At 54.9% G+C, this 22,446-nt stretch overlaps 1 protein-coding gene across 5 annotated transcripts in view; it reads right to left on the bottom strand.

Annotated features, from left to right (window-relative positions):
* The window catches only part of SORCS2 (sortilin related VPS10 domain containing receptor 2), a 458,191-nt gene that overhangs the window by 47,221 nt on the left and 388,524 nt on the right, over positions 1-22,446 (bottom strand). For all 5 annotated transcript variants that reach the window (XM_072737571.1, XM_025999725.2, XM_072737570.1 and 2 more), the window contains 4 exons: positions 18,891-18,955; positions 15,310-15,428; positions 11,502-11,591; positions 2,240-2,419 (listed from right to left, as the gene is read on the bottom strand). In XM_072737571.1, coding sequence (XP_072593672.1) covers positions 2,240-2,419; positions 11,502-11,591; positions 15,310-15,428; positions 18,891-18,955 — 454 coding nt within the window. The remainder of the gene's footprint in view (positions 1-2,239; positions 2,420-11,501; positions 11,592-15,309; positions 15,429-18,890; positions 18,956-22,446) is intronic.

Here is a 22,446-nt window from a genome sequence, read left to right as displayed (position 1 = left end):
GTAAGTGGCACGTGTGGAGGACCTCGCAGGCCAGGTTCCGGGCCAGGTCTTTCCTGTGCGTCAGCTCAAATCCCTGGGAAAGGCCACTGCTCAGTGGAGGGCTTGTGGAGCACGGACCTGGCACCAGACACTGCTCTCCGTGTTCAAGGAGCCCTATGTCCCTGAAACTGCACAGCAATCCTCTGAGGAAAGCGCCACTGCCACCCTCATCTCTTGATGAGAAACTGAAGCACAGAGAAGTTAAGGAGCCTGCCCAGGTCACACAGCAAACACAAACCAGAACTGGGATTTGAATGCAGGCTGTGCAGCTCCAGAGCTGTGCTTGTAACCACAACCCACGGCCCCCATCAGCTGGATTTCAGGGAAGCAGTGTCCCCCGTGAGGTGGGTGGGCAGCAGGTGTCACCTATATGACAGGCCACTGTGAACCTCCTCTAGCTCCTCATGTCCTCTTATTTCGTGGTTTTTGTCCACAGATTACTTGTTCCCGAGTTCCCCAGATGGCTAATTCTGCTCCATCTCAACTCAATCTGCATCCTCTCCTCCAGGAAGCACTCCCTGACTCCCACCCTGGGCTGGGCGATTGCCACCCACTGCATCCCCTGGGTGCTGGCACACAGATCGGAGCCACTGTTGGGAGCTGGTCTTCTCACAGAGGCCGGCAGCTCTGTGAGGGGCTGCGTGTTCCTCCCTGACTGAGGGAGAGGCCCAGAGCCTGGCATGTGGGACCAGCGCTGCAGACACCTGTGCACACAGTGGGCCATGGGACATGTCCCTGTGCACAGCCCCTGGTCCTGGTCCCCTTCCTGAGCCACCGTCACCCGCTCCCTCTCCCCCCGCCAGCTGTGCTGTGCAGCAGCCGGACACCATTCAGCGCCAGGTCTGGGATGTGCCCAGTGCCTCCCTGGAGGTTCTGCAGGACAGGGCCTGGGGAGGGGGACGGTGGCCACCTTGGACAGGACAGGCCATCTCTAGCAAAAGATCAGGGCCACAGGCAGTGTTCCTCTGCTTCCCCCTAGGGAAGAAGCCCTGCAAATGGGCTCTCATTGTAAACACATGATTACATTCATTCCTTTCTTGGGGAAAGTGGTTCCCTGCTGTTCCTTAACAGCTCAGAGGTGAAGGCAGGAGTGCTGGATCTCTCTGGAGGCTGCCTCCAGCCTCCCATGCGGCAGATGAACCCCACTGCCTGCTCCAGGCTCTGCTAACATCCACGCACCCACACACACCCCAGCATTTACTGCAGTAGGGCACTTGCTCTGTTCCCACAAGGGAGGGGGGATCCCAGAGGACAAGGCATGAGCTAAGAGCCTAAAAGTGAAGGACGGAGCCAGGGAGCGCCAGCAAGGAGGCTGGCGCCAGGCTTGGGGCCTACAGGCCTGGGCTGGTTCTGGTTTCTTGGCTTTGCTTCCTGTGTCTGTCCAGGCAGGTCGCTTACTTTCTCTGAGCTTCAGGCTCCTGACCTGGACATGGGCCGAGAGGCCCCCTCTGTGGCTCTGGTGTGACCAGAACAGAGGAGGTGACCCAGTCCAAGAAAGGGACCGTGTCATGGATGTCCGTGGAATCCAAGTACCAAGTGAGATGGTGCAGGGGTGGCACCTGGCGTGGGAGCCAGAAGCCCCTGTTTGGAGCCTCCGATTGGGCCCTTGCGTCAGAAGAGCACGAGCACAGGCTTCCGTGGGAGACAGTTGAGGCAGAGCTCCAGGGAGAGGGCAGGGGGAGAGGCAGCGAGGCAGGGACGCTCAGGGTGCTGGGACAGAGCCAGAGCCGGAGCCTCTGGCCCTTAGGTACAAACCACACTGCACCGGCTTTCAGGCTTTGGAGTGTGAGCCAGAACTGGCTTTACAGATGGTGGCCTGCGATCCCGGCCGTGATGCAGACCTCTAACACTGACCCCCAATTCAGCAAACTAGAGCGCCCCAAAGAATCCCATCCCTTCTCAGCATACCTGTATTACAGAGGATTTGCACTCCATTATCAAATTTTGAACTTTGTCAAAGAGACTATGTTTTCCCTCTTTGTCTGAAAGTACCTACACAGCATCCTCTTGGCCTGCAAAGCCTCCATCCAATACATGGTCCCTCACCGAAATATTTGCAGACTTGAGATAGTCTTAGAGACGACGGGGGTCGGGGGGGACGGGCAGGGGAGAGTGAGGAACGCAGTGAGGCCTGGCCCCGACACCCCGCACCCAGCACCCGGGGCCACACCCCCAGATCTCTCTCTGGCGATCATCCCACCTCGAGGATGTCGATGACTACACTCTCCTCCGCCTGCCGGGAGCTGCGCACGTCCTCCAGCACCAGAGAGTAGCGCACGCCGCGCGGGTCTGACTGGTACAGGTTGTAGGTGTCCATCTGGTACCACTCCTGCACCGCCACGAACACCTGGTTCTCGTCCGTGCTGATGATCTGCAGATCCTGGGAACACGTGGTGGGGGGGAAGGGTCAGAGGTGAGCAGGAGGTGGGCGTGGGAGTGTGAGCCCTGAGGGGATGGGGCAGGGCTCAGGTCTAGGGGTGCTGCTCACGGCTCTCCCAGAGTCCCCCTAACCCAGATTTTCATCCTGCTTCTGCCCTCGGCTTGGTGACCTGGGACAAGTCCCTATATCCCCTTGGGCCTCAGTTCTCCCACCACCAACACGGAGGTGATGCCCTGGCCTCCATACTGGGTTGTGGGAGGGACGGCCCAGGCACACAGTGGGGCACACGGAGGCCCCCTCCTCCCAGCCCTGTGTCAGGCAATCTGTCCATCTGTCCCTGTTGTGTGGAGGACTTCCTCCATGCACCTCCAGTGTCACCTCTGGGGACACAGGGGCTGGGTCTCCCCTGCAGGCCCATCCTGAGGATTGGGTGAGTCTTCTTTTGGTTCATGCACTCACCATGCATTCATTAGGCACCTACTGTGTGCCAGGCACTGTACCAGGTGCTAGGCCTCAGCAGGGAGCCACAGGCGGGCTCTGCCCTCAGGAATGTCCCCTGGGGGATGGCAGGTTTGGATTAAGCCACCCGGCAGTCATCTTGAGGCTCCATTCCGAATTTTACAATTCAGAAACAGACAAAACCCAATCACATAAAAGGGAAGAAGAAGGAACCCCGGACCATCCTTGCTTCATTTATCTTTTGTCTCCCAGCCAGTGCACAGCACTGGGTGGGAGCCCTGGGAACAGGCCCACTTCAGAGCCACAACAGGCTTTTACTCTCCAGCACTACTTCCCGTCCGTCACTCCAAAACCTTCACTGCCCTGCTGGCAATACAGACGCTGAAAACGCAAGGGTGAGGCCGGGCATCACCAGCCAGCACCTGCAGAGGAGAGGCGGACCCCTCCATCCCCGCCCAGGGCAGGGCTGCTGCACTTTCGGGGAATGCTTCTCCCTATGTCTTCCCAGCTGGTATTAGGCGGGAACAGATGGGTAAGCTTCTTTGTCTAATAGCACACTGAGTCTCTATTCTGTCCAGGGGGTGAGGCCTCCAGCGGATGAAGGTCTGGCTGCCTGGGTGGGACACAGTAGTGATGGCCGGCACCCCCCTGCCCTACCCCTGTGCTGTAGGGGCTTTGCAGAAACGGGACGTGTTGCTCTGAAGCACTGACCGTGCACCTCCCAACCAGGGAGGCCCCTGCAAGCACGAGCTGGGGCCCTTTGTCTATGGACTGAAATCTAACACGCAGCAATGACTGGAACCAAGAAGCTTGTCACCAGGGAAGATTGTCGAGGTCAGGGACACAGGGCTTGGCAGTTCCCATCCACAGTATGTGAGAAGAGGGTCATGGGGGAGTCCCAGGGATACATGTGGAGCCTGGCACGAATCAAGCTTATCACTGCTCTGCTCTCCCAACCCCCATCCCATTCCTGTGCTCCCGGCCACAGGCCAAACTGCACTGTGTCCATCGGGGTTTGGTCATCCTGCTACCTCAACAGGAGCAGGTGGGCCCGGGCTCAGGCAGCGCCTGCATCCGTCAGACAGCACGCACCCAACATTAACCACTATGGCATGAAATCCAACCTCGTCTCCTGTGCACCTGGGCAAGTACACGGGAGAGATGCTTACTAGAATCTGGGAAGCAATGAAAAATGTATGATGTGGCTAAAAGCTGCCAGCAAACCCATCCCTAGATGAGACCTGATACTAACATTCAAAAATGTTTACTTTGGGGCCTTTTCCCGAGTGTGAGTGATACGTGTTTTTCATGTACAGCCTGCAGCATCCCGCTGTCTCTCATTACATGGGGAGCACGCTCCTCTGTCATGAGAGTTATGCATAAACACCATTTTTAATGAGTACGTGCTATTCCATTTTGTGGATGTACCATGTCTCTTTGAACGATTTCCCCGCTGGCAAGCCATCAGCATCTCCAACATTACATGCAGAACAGTCCTGAACGTTCCTACACGTTGGTCTCTGCCTCTCTGATCACGTCCTGAATGTAAATTTTAAGGGATATTGCTGCGTTGGAGAATATGAGCATTTTTAAAGCTCCTCTTGCAAAGTAAGTGACTGTCCTGAGAGTTTATATTCATTCTTTGCCCTCCAGCATGGCTAACGGGTGCTCATTCCACTTCATGCATGCCAATATTGAGAACGGCCTCTTGAGAATCTTTGCTGATTACAGAATATGGTAATAGATAATAGAGAAGAGATAAATAATGTGCAGTGCTGGCTTACATTTGAATTTATGTCTCTGTCTCTAAAAAGAAGAGTTAGAAGCCAGAAACGTTCGTTGGTTCCGTTTTTTAAACAAAGGACATAGGTAACAGTCTGATGTTTGTACATTTGTAGGTGTGTGTGTGTGTGTGTGTGTGTGTAGCCTGGGGAGATACTTGGAATACCAAAGTTGTCAATATTTGTCACTAGGGAGAATTAGGTTTGGTTGCTAGTAACAAACTGGAGGGGAAAAATAGTGATTCAAACAAGATAGCGCCTTCCTCCTACATGTAAAAGAAGTCCAGAGGTGGGCAGACGGGTACGGAAGCTGGACAAAGTCACCAGGAACAGAGGCTCCTTCTGGTTGCATGGCAGCTCCGCTTCTGAACGTGTGGGCCAGATGTTGGAGACATAGCCGCTTGTCGTTGCAGGGGGAGCTGGGAAATGTGGTCTTGTACTGGTAAGCAATGTACCAGCTAAAAATGGGGGATTTGTTAAAGCAAAGACACGGGGAAGAATGAATATTGAGAAGTCTCTAGGAGTTTTACAGCCATTATCTTGAGGAAGGAGGAGGTAGGACTGTTATGGAAATAAGAAATGGGGAAGCAAGCCAGTAAAAACAGCATATACACGCGTACTGTTCCACTAGCTGTAGGGAATACATTTTAAAGAAGTGATTTTGGAAAGTGTAAAAAACACTTGTAATAAGCATGATTAGGGAAATTTCCCTGTAGACTTTTACATAAAGTGCACAGAACAGTCTAATGAACCAGCATCTTCATCACATTCTGTGAGCACCTTGCATATATAGCAACTCACCGCCTTCCGGCTCCGAGGTTTCCAATGGGAAATCTGCTGGTTACCTCATTGAGGATCCTCATACCTGATGAGCTGCTTCTCTCTTGCTGTTTTCAAGACTTTTATTTTTTATTTTTTACTTTTTAATCATTATTTTTTATTAAGTATAGTTGACATACAGTGTTACGTTAGTTTCAACATATTGATTCAACAATTCTATACATTATGCAGTGCTTACCAGGGTAGGTGTAGTCAACACCTGTCACCATAAAATATTATTGCAATATTATTGACTATATTCCCTATGCTGTACTTTTTTTCATCTCTGTGACTTATTTATTTTTTATTGGATTGTTTTTTTATCTTTTAATCATTGATTATAATGCATCTGGGTGTGGAACTCATTGTGTTCCACTACTTGGAGTTCATCAAGCATTTTTAAATATTTATATTCATGTATTTCATTAATTTGGGAGAGTTTGGGCCATTGCTGCCTTTTTTTTTAAAAAAAAGGTTTTATTTATTACATTTGAGAGATAGAGAGATGGAGGAAGGGCAGAGGGAAAGGGGGTGAGAAACCCAAGCAGACTCTGCACTGAGCTTGGAGCCCAACACAGGGCTCAATCCCACGATTCATGAGATCATGACCTGAGCCATAATCAAGAGTTGGGTACTTAACCAACTGAGCCCCCAGGAAATCCCATTGCTTCTTTACATAATCTCCCTGCCCCTATCTCACGCCTCTCCTTTTGGGATGCCCACAATGCCTATGTTGATATATTTGCTGGTGTCCCACCAGCCCCTCAGATGCTCACTTCTCTTCAATCCTTTTTCTCTTTCTGTCCCGCAGACTCCATAACATCAATGGTCTCACCTTCAAGTTCTCAGAGTCTTTCCTCTGTCTGCTCAAACCTGCTTTCCAACCCTCCTAGCAAATTTTGCATTTCAATGATTGGTTGTTTTCACTACAGAATTTATTTTTGGTTCCTTTTAACATTTTCAACCTATTTCTTGGTTGTGTCTATTTTGTTCATTTGTACATTGTTTCCTTGACTTGCTTCATGGTTTCCTTTAGCTCTCTGAGCATCTTCAGGACAGTTGTAGTAAAGTCTTTGTCTGGTAGGGTTGCCATCTCGTCTTCTCAGGGACAGTTTCTATTGCTTTTTCTCCTTTGATCGAATCATATATATATATATATATATATTTTTTTTTTTTTTTTTGCCTTGTAATTTGTTGTTGCTACTGAAAGCTGGATATTGGAATCTAATAATGTGGTAACTCTGGAAATCAGGTTCTCTCTTTTCCTAAGGGTTTGTTGTTTTTTTGTTTCTGTATCAGGGATCAGTCTGAGGTAGAAACTTAAGTGAACCTGAGATTTCCCCTGGGCATGCTCGGCGACTTTTCTAAATTTCAACATATGTGTGGTTGCTTTTGAATGTCATAGTCTCTAAATGTCCAGCTCCCAAAAGGGAAGAAGAGGGAATATAAATGGAAGTCAGGGGGTGGAAACAGGCTCTGACCTTTAAATCCCTTAGAAGCTGCTTCAGCTAGTACTGGTTGCAGCAACGACTGCGCACCAGGATGTCTATACCTCCGTGATCAGAAGCAGCAATCAACCCCCAGCGCAGACCCCATTCGGAGAATATCCATGTGCATGCTTCTCCAGGCACATGAGCATAGTGGCCTGCCGCAAGGCTGGGGTGGGGAGTGGGCTGCTGCTATCATGGGAAGAGCTGAAATTGTGGAAATTAACCTTGATTTACTGTCCAAATGTTCCCCTGGATGCTACAAGCCTCTGAATAGACACCAGAGTTCTAAAACAGTTGCACTGGACAGATTCTGTAGGAGCCACTGTTGTCTAAGTGACAAGATGGGGAGCTGATGATTCCTGCCCCTCCACCTCCCCTACCGCCCCTTCCTCCTTCATTCTTTTTTTTTTTTTTTTAAGATTGATTGATTGATTTGAGAGAGAGAGCACATGGACACAGAGCGGGGAGGCTGAGGGAGAGAGAATCCCCCAAGCTGACTCCCGGCTGAGTGGGGACCCCAATGCAAGGCCCAATCCCACAACATGTGAGACCATGACCTGAGTCGATGCCAAGAGTGAGATGCTCAACCGACTGAGCCACCTCAGGTTGGTACCTCTTCTCCTTCATTTTTATGCTTATATTTTATTTTATAAAAGGTATTACAAATAAAGGACTATTTCACTTTAAAGTAAATTTGCATTTATTTTAAGCTTATGAATGTTATCTGGATTTTTTTCCCTTTAATCTGTTTATAGCCTTTGCTGATTTTTTCTTGTTAAAAAAGGTGGTATTTTAAAAAAAAATCGTTACAAGTAAATAACTCAAACAAAGCATGCTGGCAAAGATAATAAAAACCTGTTTACCTTTTCTAGTTTCTACAGACAGGTGAATTAAAACAGAAGAATGGTACCAATCATGCCTTTTGAAGTAGAAGGAATGCCAAAAGAACTGATGCAACACAAAATCTGGCAGGGCTCTGTTGACACTGATGGAAACAGAAGGCTAGTTGAGGACAAAGCAAAGGGTGACACTCTGCTAATGACCCCCCCACCCCCAAGTGGGATGTGTGCGACATTCCTGGCTGCCCTAAAGCTTAGGAAAGAAAAAAACACAGAGTTAACTTATAGAGATCACAATCCTGCAAGACATGAGTCCCCTTCAGTTTACAAATGCCCTAGCAATTTACAAGAAAAAGCCATTTTTATCGATAACCTAGCTTCCAGAAGGAAATGTAGATACAATGAAATGTCCTTATAACCTGCAGCCCAGTGACAGATACTTGAAGTGAGCAGTGATTTGGGAAACAAAGGTGGAAGAGAAATTATTAAATTTCCTTACTACCTACAACCCACTGACAAGTCCTGGAAACAGGCCGAGTGACATTCCTCCAGGAGCTCAGGTGCCCCGATGTTGATGCTGAGGGCAAAAGGCAATCCTAGCCCGACCGCAGGATTCTGTCAGTCTATTGGGACATTTAAAATTCCTTTAGAAGCTTCCTTCATCTCTACCTCCCAAGATCCATGTTGGCAATCATCCCCCAAGCCTATGACCCACCGACATGCATCTGAAGGGTCTCAGGACTAGGGTTTTATTAGATGGTAATAAACGACCTTCTCCCAACAATAGCCAGTCCCCTCCAGGTCCTGGAAACCCCCGCTTCCAAATTCCTTAGACACTTCCACTCTCTCTGACCCCCTCCCAACTTGAAAGTCTATCATGGATCACCCCTCACGACCCTTGGCAGAAAGGCAGCTCTTTCTGCCCATGGGTGCCATCCCCGTGCTTTAATAACATAATCTTTTTTCCACCAAAGACGTCTCAAGAATTCTTTTTTGGTCATGGGCTCTGAACCTCACCTCACCAAACCTCACCTATATTCCAAAATTATATCAACACTGGTCTGTCCCAACTTTGCCAGGGGTGCGGTGGGACCCTCTTAGAGGGCAAGCAAGCTACATAAATATTTAAATTCTTTGTTTAGATGCCCTTCTTAAGACTTTACCTTGAGAAAATAAAACAAATACCTGCAGGCACAGTGTGTAAGCACTGCTGCCCTGTTGGCAAGCCTGACAAATGGAAACAACCCAAGTGCCCAAACAATAGACTCTGGCTTAAACCAAGTGAAGTCTCATCAACAGAAAGTTCTACAGTCCCTTTCAGTGGATCTCGTGCATCATTCTGGAAAAATCCTCACGATACAACATCAGGCTGTAGATTGAGTGCCCAAGATGATTCAGTGACATAAAAGTCACCTGGGCATGTGACCAAGGGGAGCAAGAACCCAACAGGATCTTGCAGATGAGGGAGGGGGTAACGGGAGGGGGGAGGGAGGCTCCTCTCTGGTGTAATTTCTATTGTTTTCCCGATGTGATTTCGTTTAAAGAAAAAAATAAAACTGAGGTGGATTGAGGGGAGAAAATAGGCAAGAGTCACAAACTCACCGAAGAGTGACAAAATCTGACCAGGAAACTCAATTAGCCAGTTCTACAGGCTGCTGGTGGGAGACCCTGAGGCCTGGCTGCTCCCCTGGATTTGATGAAGAGGAAGCAGACCTGCTGTTCTGCTGCACAAAGCACTCAGCAAGATGATAATGGTCTGGGGGCGAGGAGGGGGGAGGGACAGGGAATGTTCCCAAGAGCAACCCAGCTGCCCGTCTATCATCCCCGGCTGCTTGTCACTGGCTCGGCCCCAAGTGAGCGTACTTAGTGCCAATGCAAAGTCACAATCCCTTGAAACTGGATGACACGGGGACTTGTATGTGTCTCTTTCCTGCCACCCACTTATGATGTGCAGGCTGTGCCTTCTATCAAAGCCTCAAGATTCTTTTTGATGACCCCCTTTCCCCACAGAGATGGGGATGAAGGAAGCTGGCAGGTGATGCTACCGGCAAGGCTCTGCAGTGGGGCACCTGCAGGGGTGCTTCCCACAGACCCCATGGGTGACTTTGAGGAACACACATTGCCACTCATCGCTGCAGACGATGATGCTGAGGCCCAGGGAGCTGCAGCCAGTGCTCAAGACCTCAGAGGTCATGACTTGTGGCCATCAGCTCCTTAGAACTCCTTCAGAAGTGGCCTGGCTGCTGGTCCAGGCAAGGGGCAGCAGCTGCCCACAGTTGGGCCCCATGTCACGGGGGAGCAAGGAAGGCCTGGGCGTCCACCTCACTCCTCCTGGCCCGCTGTCCCCCTCCCCTGCTCCGGGACATCGGGTGCTTCTGAAGCTGCAGCCGCCCGGGAGGAGAGAGGAAAGGCCCCACAGGCTGAAAGGCTCCTCACCCTCAGGGACGTGAATGCCACTTGCCCTATGTGAAACCATTAGCTTTTCATTTCCTGGCTTATCCAAGCCTGGAGTGAATCTCTACAACTTGCTCGTTTCCTTTCTTTCTTTTCCTTCCCATTTTATCTCCTTTCTCTTCTTTTTTTAAGAAGAAGTTTTAAAGTTTTCTTTTAAAAAAATACCCTTAAGTACTCTCCTTGTGCCTGGCTCTGGAGAGGTGTCCTGGTGGCCAGCACAGCCTGGCACAGGTGCAGGTGTGGAGGACTTTACAACAGGGCACTGCACCCCCCTGCACCTGGGCTTGCAGGGCCCAGAGCAATGATCTCCTCTCCCTACTCCCAGCCGCTGCTTTACAACCAGGCTCCCTCCCACCCCAGGGCCTTTGCACAAGCCCAGCCCTCCACATGCACAGCTTTCCCACAACCTCAAGACTTCAGGACTTCAGAGAAAATGTCCCCCCAGGGACAGCCCCCCTCAGGGACGACTCCCCTACCCCATCACCCTCCGTCTCTGCCTCTCCTTCCCTCATGGGGTAACGCACAACCTGAGATCATTTCATATATTTGTCTACTTGGTTTTCTGTTCATTCCCTCTCTGAAAGCCCCACGAGGGCAGGAGCTGGGGTATCTGGTCCACAGCCATAGCATCAGGCCCTAGCATGCTTCCTAGCTTATATTCGATGCTCAGTAAACGTATGTAGGAGGAGGGGCTGGTCCCATCCGTGCCTGGGCTCTGTGAAGGGGCCACATCCAAGGTCCTCCGGAGGGAGAGGGGGCATGAGGCTGCCCTCAGACCAGCTTTGGGCCCATACTAGCTGTGTGACTTCAGACAGGTTACTCAGCCTCTCTGAATGCAACTCCAGATGAAAGCAGGAGAGGGACTTGGGGTTTGCTAGCACCCTGTGCATCAGGAAAGCAGAGGACAGGGTGCAGAGGGAAACCAAGGCCTGGACCAGCTGGGAGAGACCCGAGTAAGGGCCATTTCTCTGAGACGTCACAGGTGCCCGGGTTTGGGGAAGGCGCAGGCCAGGAGGAGGGAAGAGCATGGCCGAAGCCCTCTGACGGGATGGAGCTGGGCGCACTGAGGATGGGGCGGACCATGGGAGAGGACGGTGGTTGCAGGAAGCACAGCCATCCCTGCTCTTGTCCATCCTGACCTGGGGACCACTGAGTGCCTGTCAGGAGCCCTGCGACCCATGGGTCCGCGTGGGTCGGGACCTGGCTACAGAGCCAGGTGGGATGGCGAAGTCACTCTTACCTTTGGCAGCGCGTACTTCGGCAGCTTCATCAGAACAAATTCACTGCGGCGATAAGAGATGTAATATTTGGTCTGGTTTGTTGAGGTGGCCTAGCAGGAGGGGAAAAAAACACATTTTTAAGAAGCTAGTTTCCAGTCAAGCCGCGTGGTCATGAATGAAACGCTATGCATTGTATTTCGGCTGCTGAGAGTGGCCTTTCACTCTGCTTGTACCTGCTCTGCCCGAAATGGACAGACTCCTACTCACCCTTCAGAACCCCACACCAGACACCCCTCCTCTGGGGAGCCTTCTGCGTCTCTCTGTTAGAACTAACCTTACCCCGTGCCCTCTCACCACCTGTTCCCCTACTACATCCATGTTCCAGTACAAGGCAGAGGAAGTTTCTCCCCCAGGGAGAGTCCTTGGCTGAGCCACTGAGGGGAGGAAGCTCGAGCCACAAAAGACGACCATCAAACCATGAGGCAGGACGAAACAGGAGGCAACACGTGCTGAGACTGCCCACGTGGCGGCACCGTCCGGAGCACCGCTCAGCTCGCCTGGTCTCCTGACAACAGCTCCACAAACCGCCATCACTTCCATTTTAAAGATGAGAATACCGAGGCCCCGGAGATGCATACGTCGTCTCCCGCGGGCGGTCACAGAAGAGCCAGGAAAAGAGAGGCTCTGTCTTGGATGGGGCGCGGGCAAGAGGGTGGGCGAGAGGGCGAGGGGGCGGCCAACGGGACAGGAGAGGGCAGTGGCGTGGGGTGGGGGGTGATGGGCGACCTCTGTGTCTCACCACGTGTGAGCGTGCATTCCGCGCGTGTCTGTGGACACGGCACCCCACATGTGTGCACTCGCTATGTGCAAGCACGTGGAGGTGAATTCTATGCAGGAGTGCGTGAGCGTGAGTCCTGTGGTGTGTACACGCGTGTGCGCACGGCAATGCAGCATAGGCCATCATGCATCACCGCCTGGGCTCAGACTCCAGCTCTACCCCCACGAGCCAGCTGGCCTGGGGACCGGCTTCTGAGCCTCAGTCTCCCCGCCCCATGAAATGGGAGGAGCAGAAGCCAAGTGATGGGGCGGCTGTGGGGATTCACACCCGGGAAGCTGGTAGGGCAGCACGTGGCCCCTACACATCCACCCACCACAGCAGGCCCGCTGTGCCCAAAGCATCGTGATGACGAGGCTGACCAGCTTTCTCCAGACACCTCCGCCCCAAGGGCAGGGGCTGTGAGGTCTGTGCTGGTCTGGCCCCTGGGGCTCCCTGAGCTGGCAGTGTCGGGATGGGGGACGCACGGGGGTCCTGGGGGCTCAGAGAGGGCGCCCCGGGGTGGGAGAGGCCAGGCCGACTTCCTGGAGGAGGTGGCATCCTGCTTCCTCAGAAGGAAGCACCACGCAGCCCAGAGAGAGAGACCCGCTGCGCAGGTCGGGGAGGACGCTGGAGAGACGGCGGCGAGAAGTGGGTGCCCCTCCTCACAGCCCCGTCTGCCAGCCGCTGAGCTCCCGGGCATGGCTGCTCTGGGGCGCCCTGGGCGATGCCCAGCCTGCAAACGTGACACCCTGTGTCCCCCCAGGCCACGGCATGAGGGGCCTGTGGTTCAAGCCTGAGGCTGGGGGCCAGCAGGGGCGCCGCCTTCCCCGAGATGCGAATGTGGCGTTTGCGCTGGAAGCGGATGGCGCAGAGCACAGTCACATCCTCGCGGGGTGGGGTGGGGGCGGTGGGGGGTGCCGGAGGGGTCTGCCCGCGCGACCCCCACCCCTTTGGAACCGCCACACTGGCGCCTGGGCCGGGCTGCGGCTGAGCATCCGACCCGGAGGAGCAGGTGGAGACGGCTGAGCTGCTGCGCGTCCTCCCGGGAGGGCAGGTCACGCCAGACCAGCAGGCCTGTCCCTGGCGCCATCCGACCAGGCCCCGGGGCCGCCAGGGCTTGTCGTGCCCACGTCACGGGTTGGCACATAGAGGCTCTGTCAGTGGTGCCATTAGGCTTGGGGCCCTGCTTGGGTCTCCTCTGTCCCCTGAGGCCCAGACCCTTCTTTCTGGTCCCACACCGGCCCACAGCGCAGCACCAGGGAAGGGACCGGCACCGTGAACCACTCGGTGCCCTGCGGGGGTCCCAGGAAGGACTCTGGGCTCATCACACATGGTGTTGGTGGCGAGGAGTGGCGGGAGAGGCCGGTGGGCACTGGGCCGGGATCCTCCGAGGACCAGGAAGGAGGGCAGGTGGAGGCAGGACTACCTCCCAGGGATTACAGTGGGCTCCCTGCAGGGAACCCCCCACCAAGGTAAGAGTCTACAGGGGAGCAGCCCCCAGGGGATCTCCGAGTTGGGGGTTAGGAACAGCTATTCTGGGCAGTTGTTGAGAAACACGGGGACCATGGCCCCTCAGGACAGGATCCGATGGAGACCCACGGCCCCTGTCCGCAGGAGCAGGTGCGTCCCTAGTCCCAAGGTCAGAGCAGCCCACTGTGATAGTGAGGATGGAGCTGAGAGCGCCACAGTCCCATCTGAGCACAGACAGAGCAAACCCCGGATGACCAGGCGCCCCGTCCTCGTGGCCATGAGCAAGGGCCGTGTCCTACCCCACCTCGCCCATGGCCCTGGTGAGCCTGGCTCCTTCCACATCGGATGGATCAGATGCCCAATCAGCCGGCCCTGTGTCCTTGCACGCTCCCCCCATCTCTTCCCGCTCCCCCAACAACCAGGCCTGTGACCCAGCTGCCCCCCACCCGCTGACTGCGGAGTCTGGTGTCGACAGTAAAGGATGACATGGCATGGCCCGGCTGTGACAGGAAGACGCGGGGCTGGCTGAGCTCTGAGGAGGCAGCCAGTGGGCCTGACGTAGAATGGAATCAGGGAAGGCTTCCTGAAGCAGGTGGTGTGTGACTAAGTCTTGGAAGGAGAACGGGAGTTTGGCAGGTGGAGAAAGAGACGTGGGACTGGAGTGTGTGATCACGCAGAGGAGATGGGAAGCCGAGGGATGTCACAGAGGCCGAGGAGAACAGGGGCAAGATCCTCTTGCCTGGCCTGCTCTAACGGGGGGCTGTGATGACCCCTGCCTCCTGCCAGTTTTGCAGGAGGGCCTGGCACATTTCGCGGGTGGACAGGGCAGCTGGGGTAATGAAACAGTCCTGAGACCAGGCAAAGAAGAGGCCGCGAGTTGTGGGGAGCCTTCTGTACGCATTTTTGGACTTGTCTCACAGAGTCCCAGAGGGCAGGACAGGAGCCACCAGATAGGAGTAGAGGAAACACTCTGTCTCGGTGCCAGAATGGACTCTAAAAATTTGAGCCATCCAGGAGCGGGATAGGCTGTTTTGCAAGGAGTGAGCTCCTCATCAGTGGAAGTAATCAAGAAAGTGATATGACCAGCTGTTAACTGGAGTTTCTGAATGGTCAGAGCACATGTCTTTTAAGGGTGGTCCCAACTGTGACCTGAGTACCTGTGTGTAGAGGCAGCCGGGTCCTGGCCACCAGGCTGTGCCCAGCTGGTGCCTGGCCACCAAGGGCAATGACCAAAGAAAGCCCCTATTGGTTCCAAAGTCAGTGAAACCAAGGCGAGCAAACTGGGTTTGGGCTTGGGGGCCCCGAGTTGTGGGAGGTCCCCGAGGGGCAGAAGGGAGGAGGAGCAGGTGGTTTGGGCCTCTGTGGGTTCTCTGCAGCCACCACCACTGTGGTGGGTGGGTGGGGGAGTATGAATGAAGTAGCCCCTGGAAGTAAAAGAGCCATTTTATTGGCTCCTGTCTCCGTGCTTCCATCTTCCCCAGCACGGTGTGTACCCCGTGTCACCGACTGCCCGTTGCCAAGAGGCCCAGAAGCGTCCTTACCTTGAAGAAGATGTAATCGTCCTGCACCGTCAGAGAACCGTGGTCGATGGGGCCTGGGAACGGAGCTGTCAGCGTCTTCTCCGAGCAGTTGTGGATCTGGCAGGTGACATAGCGGAACCCTGCAGGGGACAGGAAAGTGCCACCCGCTCCGACTCCGGCCGCAGGAAGGGCCAGACTCAGCCTCGGACGCTGCGACACGCTGGCCCGCTCCCGGCCCCGCTGGACACTGCTGCAGCGGGCTTGTCTGCGGGTCTGAGTCCCAATGGGGGACTGCACCTGCCGCCCAGCGGAGGCGGCTATGAGCCAGGTGCGCTGCTGAATCCTCAGGACGGTCCCACCGTGGTCCCATCCCCTGGATGGTGAAACCAAGACTGAGGGGAGGGCAGGTAACACGTCTAGGGCAGGGTCTCGCCAAGAAAGTTTGTGGGAACACAGCCGTGCCGGCCCCCTGGGGGGCGTGGACGGCCCAGCTCTCCTACTAGACCCGCAGAGTCCGCCGCGGCAGAGACCCCAGGGCCACCACGCTGCAAGTATTCAGCAGTGGCTCTTGACAGGGACTGTGCACGGGCCCTGGGCCAAAGTCACGCAGGTGAGGTCGGGACGTGGGTGGGACATCCCACACCAGCCAAGGGGGCGGTGCCCACAGAACGTACAGCACGGGGCCACAGTGGGCACCCACAGCGTCCCTCATGGCAGGGGACCCCTCCTGCCCCTGGAGTCTCCCCTACCTAAACAGGGGTGGGCCGGGGTGGGAGCCAAGAGTCCTTTCTTCCCCCAACATTAGGCAAAGGCTTTGCCTAAATATTCAGTCAGGCACAATCGAAAGCACACTTTGCAGCCGGAGGCTGTTTTTATTTACCACAGTTTGGGGGAAAGTTTCCAGGGAAGTTGTGCACGGCGGGGGCGGGGGTGGCGAGTCTACCAGCTTGTGGGGCAGAAGCAGGGTTAACCATGGGCACCCACGTCAGCCCACAAGGGCACTCCCAGTCACCGGAGACTTCTGGGCATGTCCTGCCACCAGCCTGGGGGGCTGGAGGGTGTGGGGAGTGCCCAGCGTGCAAGAAGACCCACGCCCTAACCCAGCAGCAGGTCAACCCCCACCTGGGGTGCTCTGCCCCAAAGCCATATGACGTGCACCTCCAAGGGTGGGGAGGGTCCTATGAGTCAGCGGCACCGGGAGGCCCCCGTCTGCGCGGCTGGGCCCCTGCCCACCTGCCCCAGGACCCCGTCCTCCTCCCCGCTGGGCGGCCCGGTGCACTGGGGAAGACTCGCCCAGGCCCCGGGCAGAGTCAACAGTCTGCTCGCACCTGTTCACGGGCTCACCCACCACCCACCCACCCACTCACTCATTCACACACTCACTCATTCATTTACTCATTCATTCACTCATTTACCCACTAACTCAATCACCTACTAACTCATTCATTCATTCACTCACCCACTCATTCACTCACTCATTCACTCACTCATTCATTAATTCATTCGTTTACTCACTAACTCATTCACTTATTCACTCACTCAATCATTCACTCACTTGTTCACTCACTTGCTCTCATTCATCTACTTGCTCACTCCCTCAGTCATTCACTCGCTTGCTCACTCTCTCGCTCAATCACTGACAGTGGCCCTGCACCTGCTCAGGGCAGCTGGCATTTGGTCCTGTGCTGACTCAATAGGCAGCTGTCCTGGGGACACAGAGGTGAATCAATCAGACCCCATCCTCTCCCCACAGAGCTCCAGGATGACATGTGATGGCAGCCCAGGCACCAGGAAGGCAGCTGGCAGGGAAGGTGATCCAAGGAAACAAGAAACCCAAGATGGAGAAATGGGGGTGAGTGTCCCAGAAAGGGGAAGAGAGCTGCCAAGGTGACCTTGGGGAGCGCCTGCATAGTTCAGGCTGGCTGCGGTAGGTGGGGTGAGGGGGTCACAATTGGGGGAGAACCAGAGGGTCCAGATGTCGTGCCAGAGCTTGGCTGGACTGAATTCTAATGGGGCTCCCAGGCTGGGGTGGGGCTGCCAGGTGTCGGGAAGCAGGGGAACACATGTGGTCTTCAGTGGAGGGGACACCACTCAGGGGTCATGTCAGTTCTGGAGGGTCTTCATGTGCTCTGCTGCTGTTGGGCCGAGGGCTCCTCCTCCCCCTAGGGAGGGCAGGTCATGGGGAATCATCGCTCCGTGAAAATGGGTCTCCTTGTCCAGGATGCCGGCCTGTCCTTCCTCCTCACTGAAGATGGGCATACCCCGACACAACCTCCCCCGTTGTTGCTGCCTTGAGCCCTGTGGAGGTGTCAGTCCCTGTATCACCCTCAGCGAGGCCTGGGATGCTTTTGGATTTGTGGGTGGAGCATAGCAGGAGCTGGGGTCTATACTGGCCTATACCCTGTGAGTGCGAGCAAGCCCAGAACCCCTCTGAACTTTGTTCTGGTGAAGCAGAAGTGACCATAACACCTGCCCCCCACCTCCCCACAGGACAGCAGATCCTGGAAAGAGCTGAGGGCTTAGAAAAGGTTAAGAGGCCCATCAGCAGCTTCCACCCTCTACCACCAAGCGCTCGCCCATGACTTCCCCGCACTGAGCAGCACATGTGCATTGACCCATTTCACAGATGAGGACATCAAGGAGCCGGGAGGAGAGGTGACATTCCCAGGGTCACGCAGCTGGCACTTGGCAGGCTGGGAGCCGATGCCAGTGCTTCTGGTCTCAGCTGGGACTCTCTGTGGCTGGGCTCTGACATTGCCTTCCACATAGTACGTCCTATCCAAGGAGCTCTACTGCTTGGCACTTGTCAACTCCCACCATTTGTTAAATGTGAACCTACAGAGGTCTCCACTCTAAGAGAAGCCCAGCAGTAGAAGGCTCAATGGTCCCAGCCGCTGTAGGGGAATGTGGTCAGAGCAGTGACAGCACCAGGGCGGCACCAGTTCTGCTGTCCCTGTTCCTGGCTGCATGCGGGTCCCATGGATTGTACTACAGGGTTGGCATCTGTACTGTCCCCAACCAGGCAAAGGGCAGGACTATGTCTTGTTCACCTGTGTCCCCAGCAGGTTAGCACTGGGCCTGGTCCACAGGGAACTCATCAAGTATGTGTTGAATAACAGTCATCTGGGCTCATCTAGAACACCCATGGTTCTAGAATATTCCATAGTCCTAGGGCCGGTCAGTGCTCCTCCCTCAGGAGCACAGAGGATCTTTCTTAGAGCATGGAAGGCCCCTGGGTGCATTCTGGCACGAAGCCAGCTGTGCTGGGGTGGCCAGGCCCCCGCCCATTGAAGGGGCAGCCGTCAGAGGCCCCCACCTGGCCTCAGCACTCAGCAGCACCAGAGGTGGGGGGCATAGTGCACAGGAAACACTCAATGCTCATGGGCCAGAACAAATCACCCTCTTAATGGACTTTTCCACGGAGCGGAGCTCCTTGACTTCAATTTATCCCCAGCTGGAAAACAAGCACATTTAAAGTTACGCCACATCATCACATAGCGGCCCTGCTCAGCCAAGAAACTGCCCTAGGGCGCACCAGGCCGGGCCCTGAGCTGGGGTAAAGACACAGGGGACACCTGGTACACGCACCCCTCCCGGCTTACCTCCTCTGACATCCTGGGCTTCCATGTGGACCAAATCAGGGTCAGCATCCACTCCAGATACAGACCTGGAAAAGAGTGTGTGGGGATTGGTGCTGGGAACCGAGTCCCCAGGCCCCTGTCCCAGAGCCCGCATCAGGCCCCGAGCCCTGGGTGGCCACTCCTGCTCCGTGGGTCTGAGGGCTCAGTCCTCCCCACCTGCTCCTGGGGAGGTATCCAGAACTTCTTTTTATAAGACTCTTTTTTTTTTTTTAAGGTTTATTTATTTATTCATGAGAGACAGAGAGATAGACAGAGACACAGGCAGAGGGAGAAGCAGGCTCCATGCAGGGAGCCCGATGTGGAATTCAGTCCCAGGACCCCGGGGATCATGCCCTGGGCCAAAGGCAGATGCTCAACCGCTGAGCCACCCAGGCGTCTCTATGAAACTCTTTATAGAAGACTCTGCTTTACTGAAGACCTTCACATTCCTGGCATCTTTATTGTTGCTATTGTTTTGGGGATGATCAAAATACCCTGACAAGGTTAGGCCAGGTTTGGGAATATCACCCTAATCTTTTTTTTTTTAAGATTTTATTTAATCATGAGAGATATACAGAGGCAGAGATACAGCCAGAGGGAGAAGCAGGTTCCATGCAGGAAGCCCGATGTGGGACTCAATCTGGGGACCCCGGGACCATGCCCTGAGCCAAAGGTAGACACTCAACCACTGAGCCACCCTAATCTTGTATATTAGAAAACCAAGGCTCAGAGGAGCAAAATGACCCCCTACCCCTGCCTAGGGGTGTGCAGCTGGAAATGCAGAGCAGGGATTCACACCAGGCTCCCTCTCTTTCACCCTCGCTGCTCCCTGCTGTGACACCCTGCCACCCACCACAGTGCCAGCCCCTGCCTTGCTCATGTGATCCTGGGGCTCAGGCAGCACCCAGAAGGCCACAGTGCCTGTGACTGCCCATGGGATCTTCCGTGAGACCGGAGAAGAGCAGACGAAGGTGCATCGTAGGGTCACAGCCTTGGGGGTGGGCAGCATCCTCCAGGGGAGGCAGGGATGGGGCCACCCACGCACCCACCCAGTGAGGGCCTGGTGCCCAGGAGGTCAAGTGCACACTCTCCAGCTGAGAGGAACCTTAGAGGTGACGTGGTCCAGGGCTCGCCAGGTTGTACCATCGCGTGTGCCTACTGGACGGTCATTGACTTGCCATTGTCTTGACCTCGACTCCCATGAAAACCTTCTGCCTGCTTCAGCCCTCACCTAAGCGAGAACGGAGCTGCTGGCCTGGGTCTGGCGAGCTGACTGCATCTGTTAGAACAGATATTTGAGCCAACACAAGTATTAAAAATCCAGCCACCAAAATGACCTCTCTCCTGGACACTGCCGAGAAGAGCAAAGTGAGAGTCGGCACACGGAGTCAGTTCCCGTGGTCACTCAGCCCAGAGGCTGCCTTCCCTGGGTCCCCTCCGGGCCACCGAGCTTCCCTTAGTACAGAGAGCAAGTGCCCTAAGCAGAGGGTCTCTGGTGGTCCCTCCCCCAGCGCGGGAAGACCCCTGGGAACTGCCTCCTTTCTGCTCCCCACCTGCTAGCCTGTGGGGGAGGGAAGTGAGGGGGGCTGGCGCCGGGGCCCCTGTCTGTTCCTCATCCTCCAGGGGCCTCCATCCCCCAAAAGTGGGTCTGAGTGCCACGTGCCCCACAGAGGCCCTGCAGGAGCAGGTGGGCGCCCCTGCAGTCCGCAAACTGCAGCTCCTGCACCAGCCGCTCTGGCCCCAAGTAGAGTCTCTCCAGGTGAGGCTTGCCCCGGGCTTTGTGAACAGAGCACTCGTGCTCCAGGAGGGACGTGAGGCCCGCGGCCTGACATCTTCCTCTCCATTCTGCACAAGGCCGCCCCAGTCCCTTTACCAGGGGCCCTGACGACGGGTCCTCAGCTGCCCAATGGGATTTTAGTGGGACCACTGGCCACCTGCAGAGTACGTAGTGACACCCGCTCACCCTCTAGCTCCCTCCTTCACTCCCTCCCTCATTCATTCATTTCCTCCTTAATTCATTAATTCATTCACTCACTCATTTCCTCCCTCATTCATTCATTCATTCACTGACTCCCTCCCTCCTTTACTCCCTCCTTCATTCATTAATTCTCTCCCTCACTCATTAATTCATTGACTCCATCCCCCTTTCATTCATTCATTCATTCATTCATTCATTCATTCCATCACTCACTCATTCACTCCCTTATCCATTCATTTACTCACTCACCGGCTCACCCACTCACTCCTGCACCTGCCCCTTCCACTCAGTGAGCAGCGCCCCCAGTCCCCCTCACTCTCTGGCTCTCCCATTAAGCACCCCACAACTGAGCCCCAGCAGCCCACACCAGGCCCTGGACCAGGCAGGGGCCCAGTGGATTGGGGTCCCTTCCCAGACCCCCTTGGTCATGGGTTTTGAGGACCATGCAAGGCTGCATGCCCAGCACCACAGATACAGCCCAGTTCCCTGCAGAAAAGGACAAGTGTTGACCCCTGTGCCCTCCTGTGTTGTTGGGGTCCCCAAAGATGGCATTTGGGGAAGGGCCTTGACCCACTGCTTAGAAGCAGCAGACATGTGAGATGACCCCTGGGCAGGCAGATCTCTGAAGAGTGCAGTGTTTTGGGGACACAGGGAGTCAGCTTTCATGCCTGCTGGATGCCACTTAAGCACTAACGCAAAGTGCCCTGATACACCCTCAAAGACTCTGCACTAGGCCTGTGGTGTGATGAACTGTCTCCTGTTCCCTCCCTCCACTGCAGAGGTCCTGCCATTTGTCCCACAGCTGGGCAGGCACTGAGCTAATGGAAGAGGAAGGCTGAGGCTTTGCGAGTCAGCTTGGCCCAGAGCGGTGAAGGAGACACAGACGTGGCTGGAGAAATGCAGGCGACCAGACTGCCCAGCACAGAGGCGAATGGCGTGGCCCCAGCCACAGGCAGAGGCAGCCCACCCCCCTGGGCTGCTGCTTACAGACAGCACAACCTAGGACACGTGCCTCCCTGAGCCTCAGAGTCCCCCTCTGTAACATGAGGGGGAGATGACCAGGGTCTGTGGTTCTGACTTGATAAAGATGATATATTCAGACCCCTCATCTGGTACCTGGTGGATGGTCAGTGTCCACAGTGTGGCAGCTCCCAGGCGGCTGTTATGGTTTGGTTGCATGGCCGCTGAGAGACCACAGGGAGGGTAGTGGACCTCCCCACCCCGGGGGCTGCCCCACCTCAGCCCCACAAGGCCATGCTAATGAGCTTGCTTGCTGTTTAGCCCTCCAAAACTTTAAAGGGGTCAGAGCCTCAGAACGTGGAACGTGGGCTTTGGCCAATTCCTGCTGTCGGTTCAAGGACAAAGAATGCCCTAGAAATGCTGTCAAAACAGCCTTATGCGCTGCTTGTAAGAGAGGGAGCCCCATCACTGCCTGTCACCACATTCCGGGAGAAGTTCCTGGGCCCCAGGGCCCAAGTGTCTGGACTGATTATCTCTTGCGCATAACAGCTCAGAGCAATTGGAGAAACTTGGGAGAGAAATCACTTGATCTGTCCGAGC

The sequence above is a fragment of the Vulpes vulpes genome, chromosome 14 (genome assembly GCF_048418805.1).
Source record: "Vulpes vulpes isolate BD-2025 chromosome 14, VulVul3, whole genome shotgun sequence".
NCBI lineage: Eukaryota > Metazoa > Chordata > Mammalia > Carnivora > Canidae > Vulpes > Vulpes vulpes.
The sequence above is the reverse complement of the archived record's forward strand: the minus strand, read 5'-3'. Positions and strand labels throughout refer to the sequence as shown.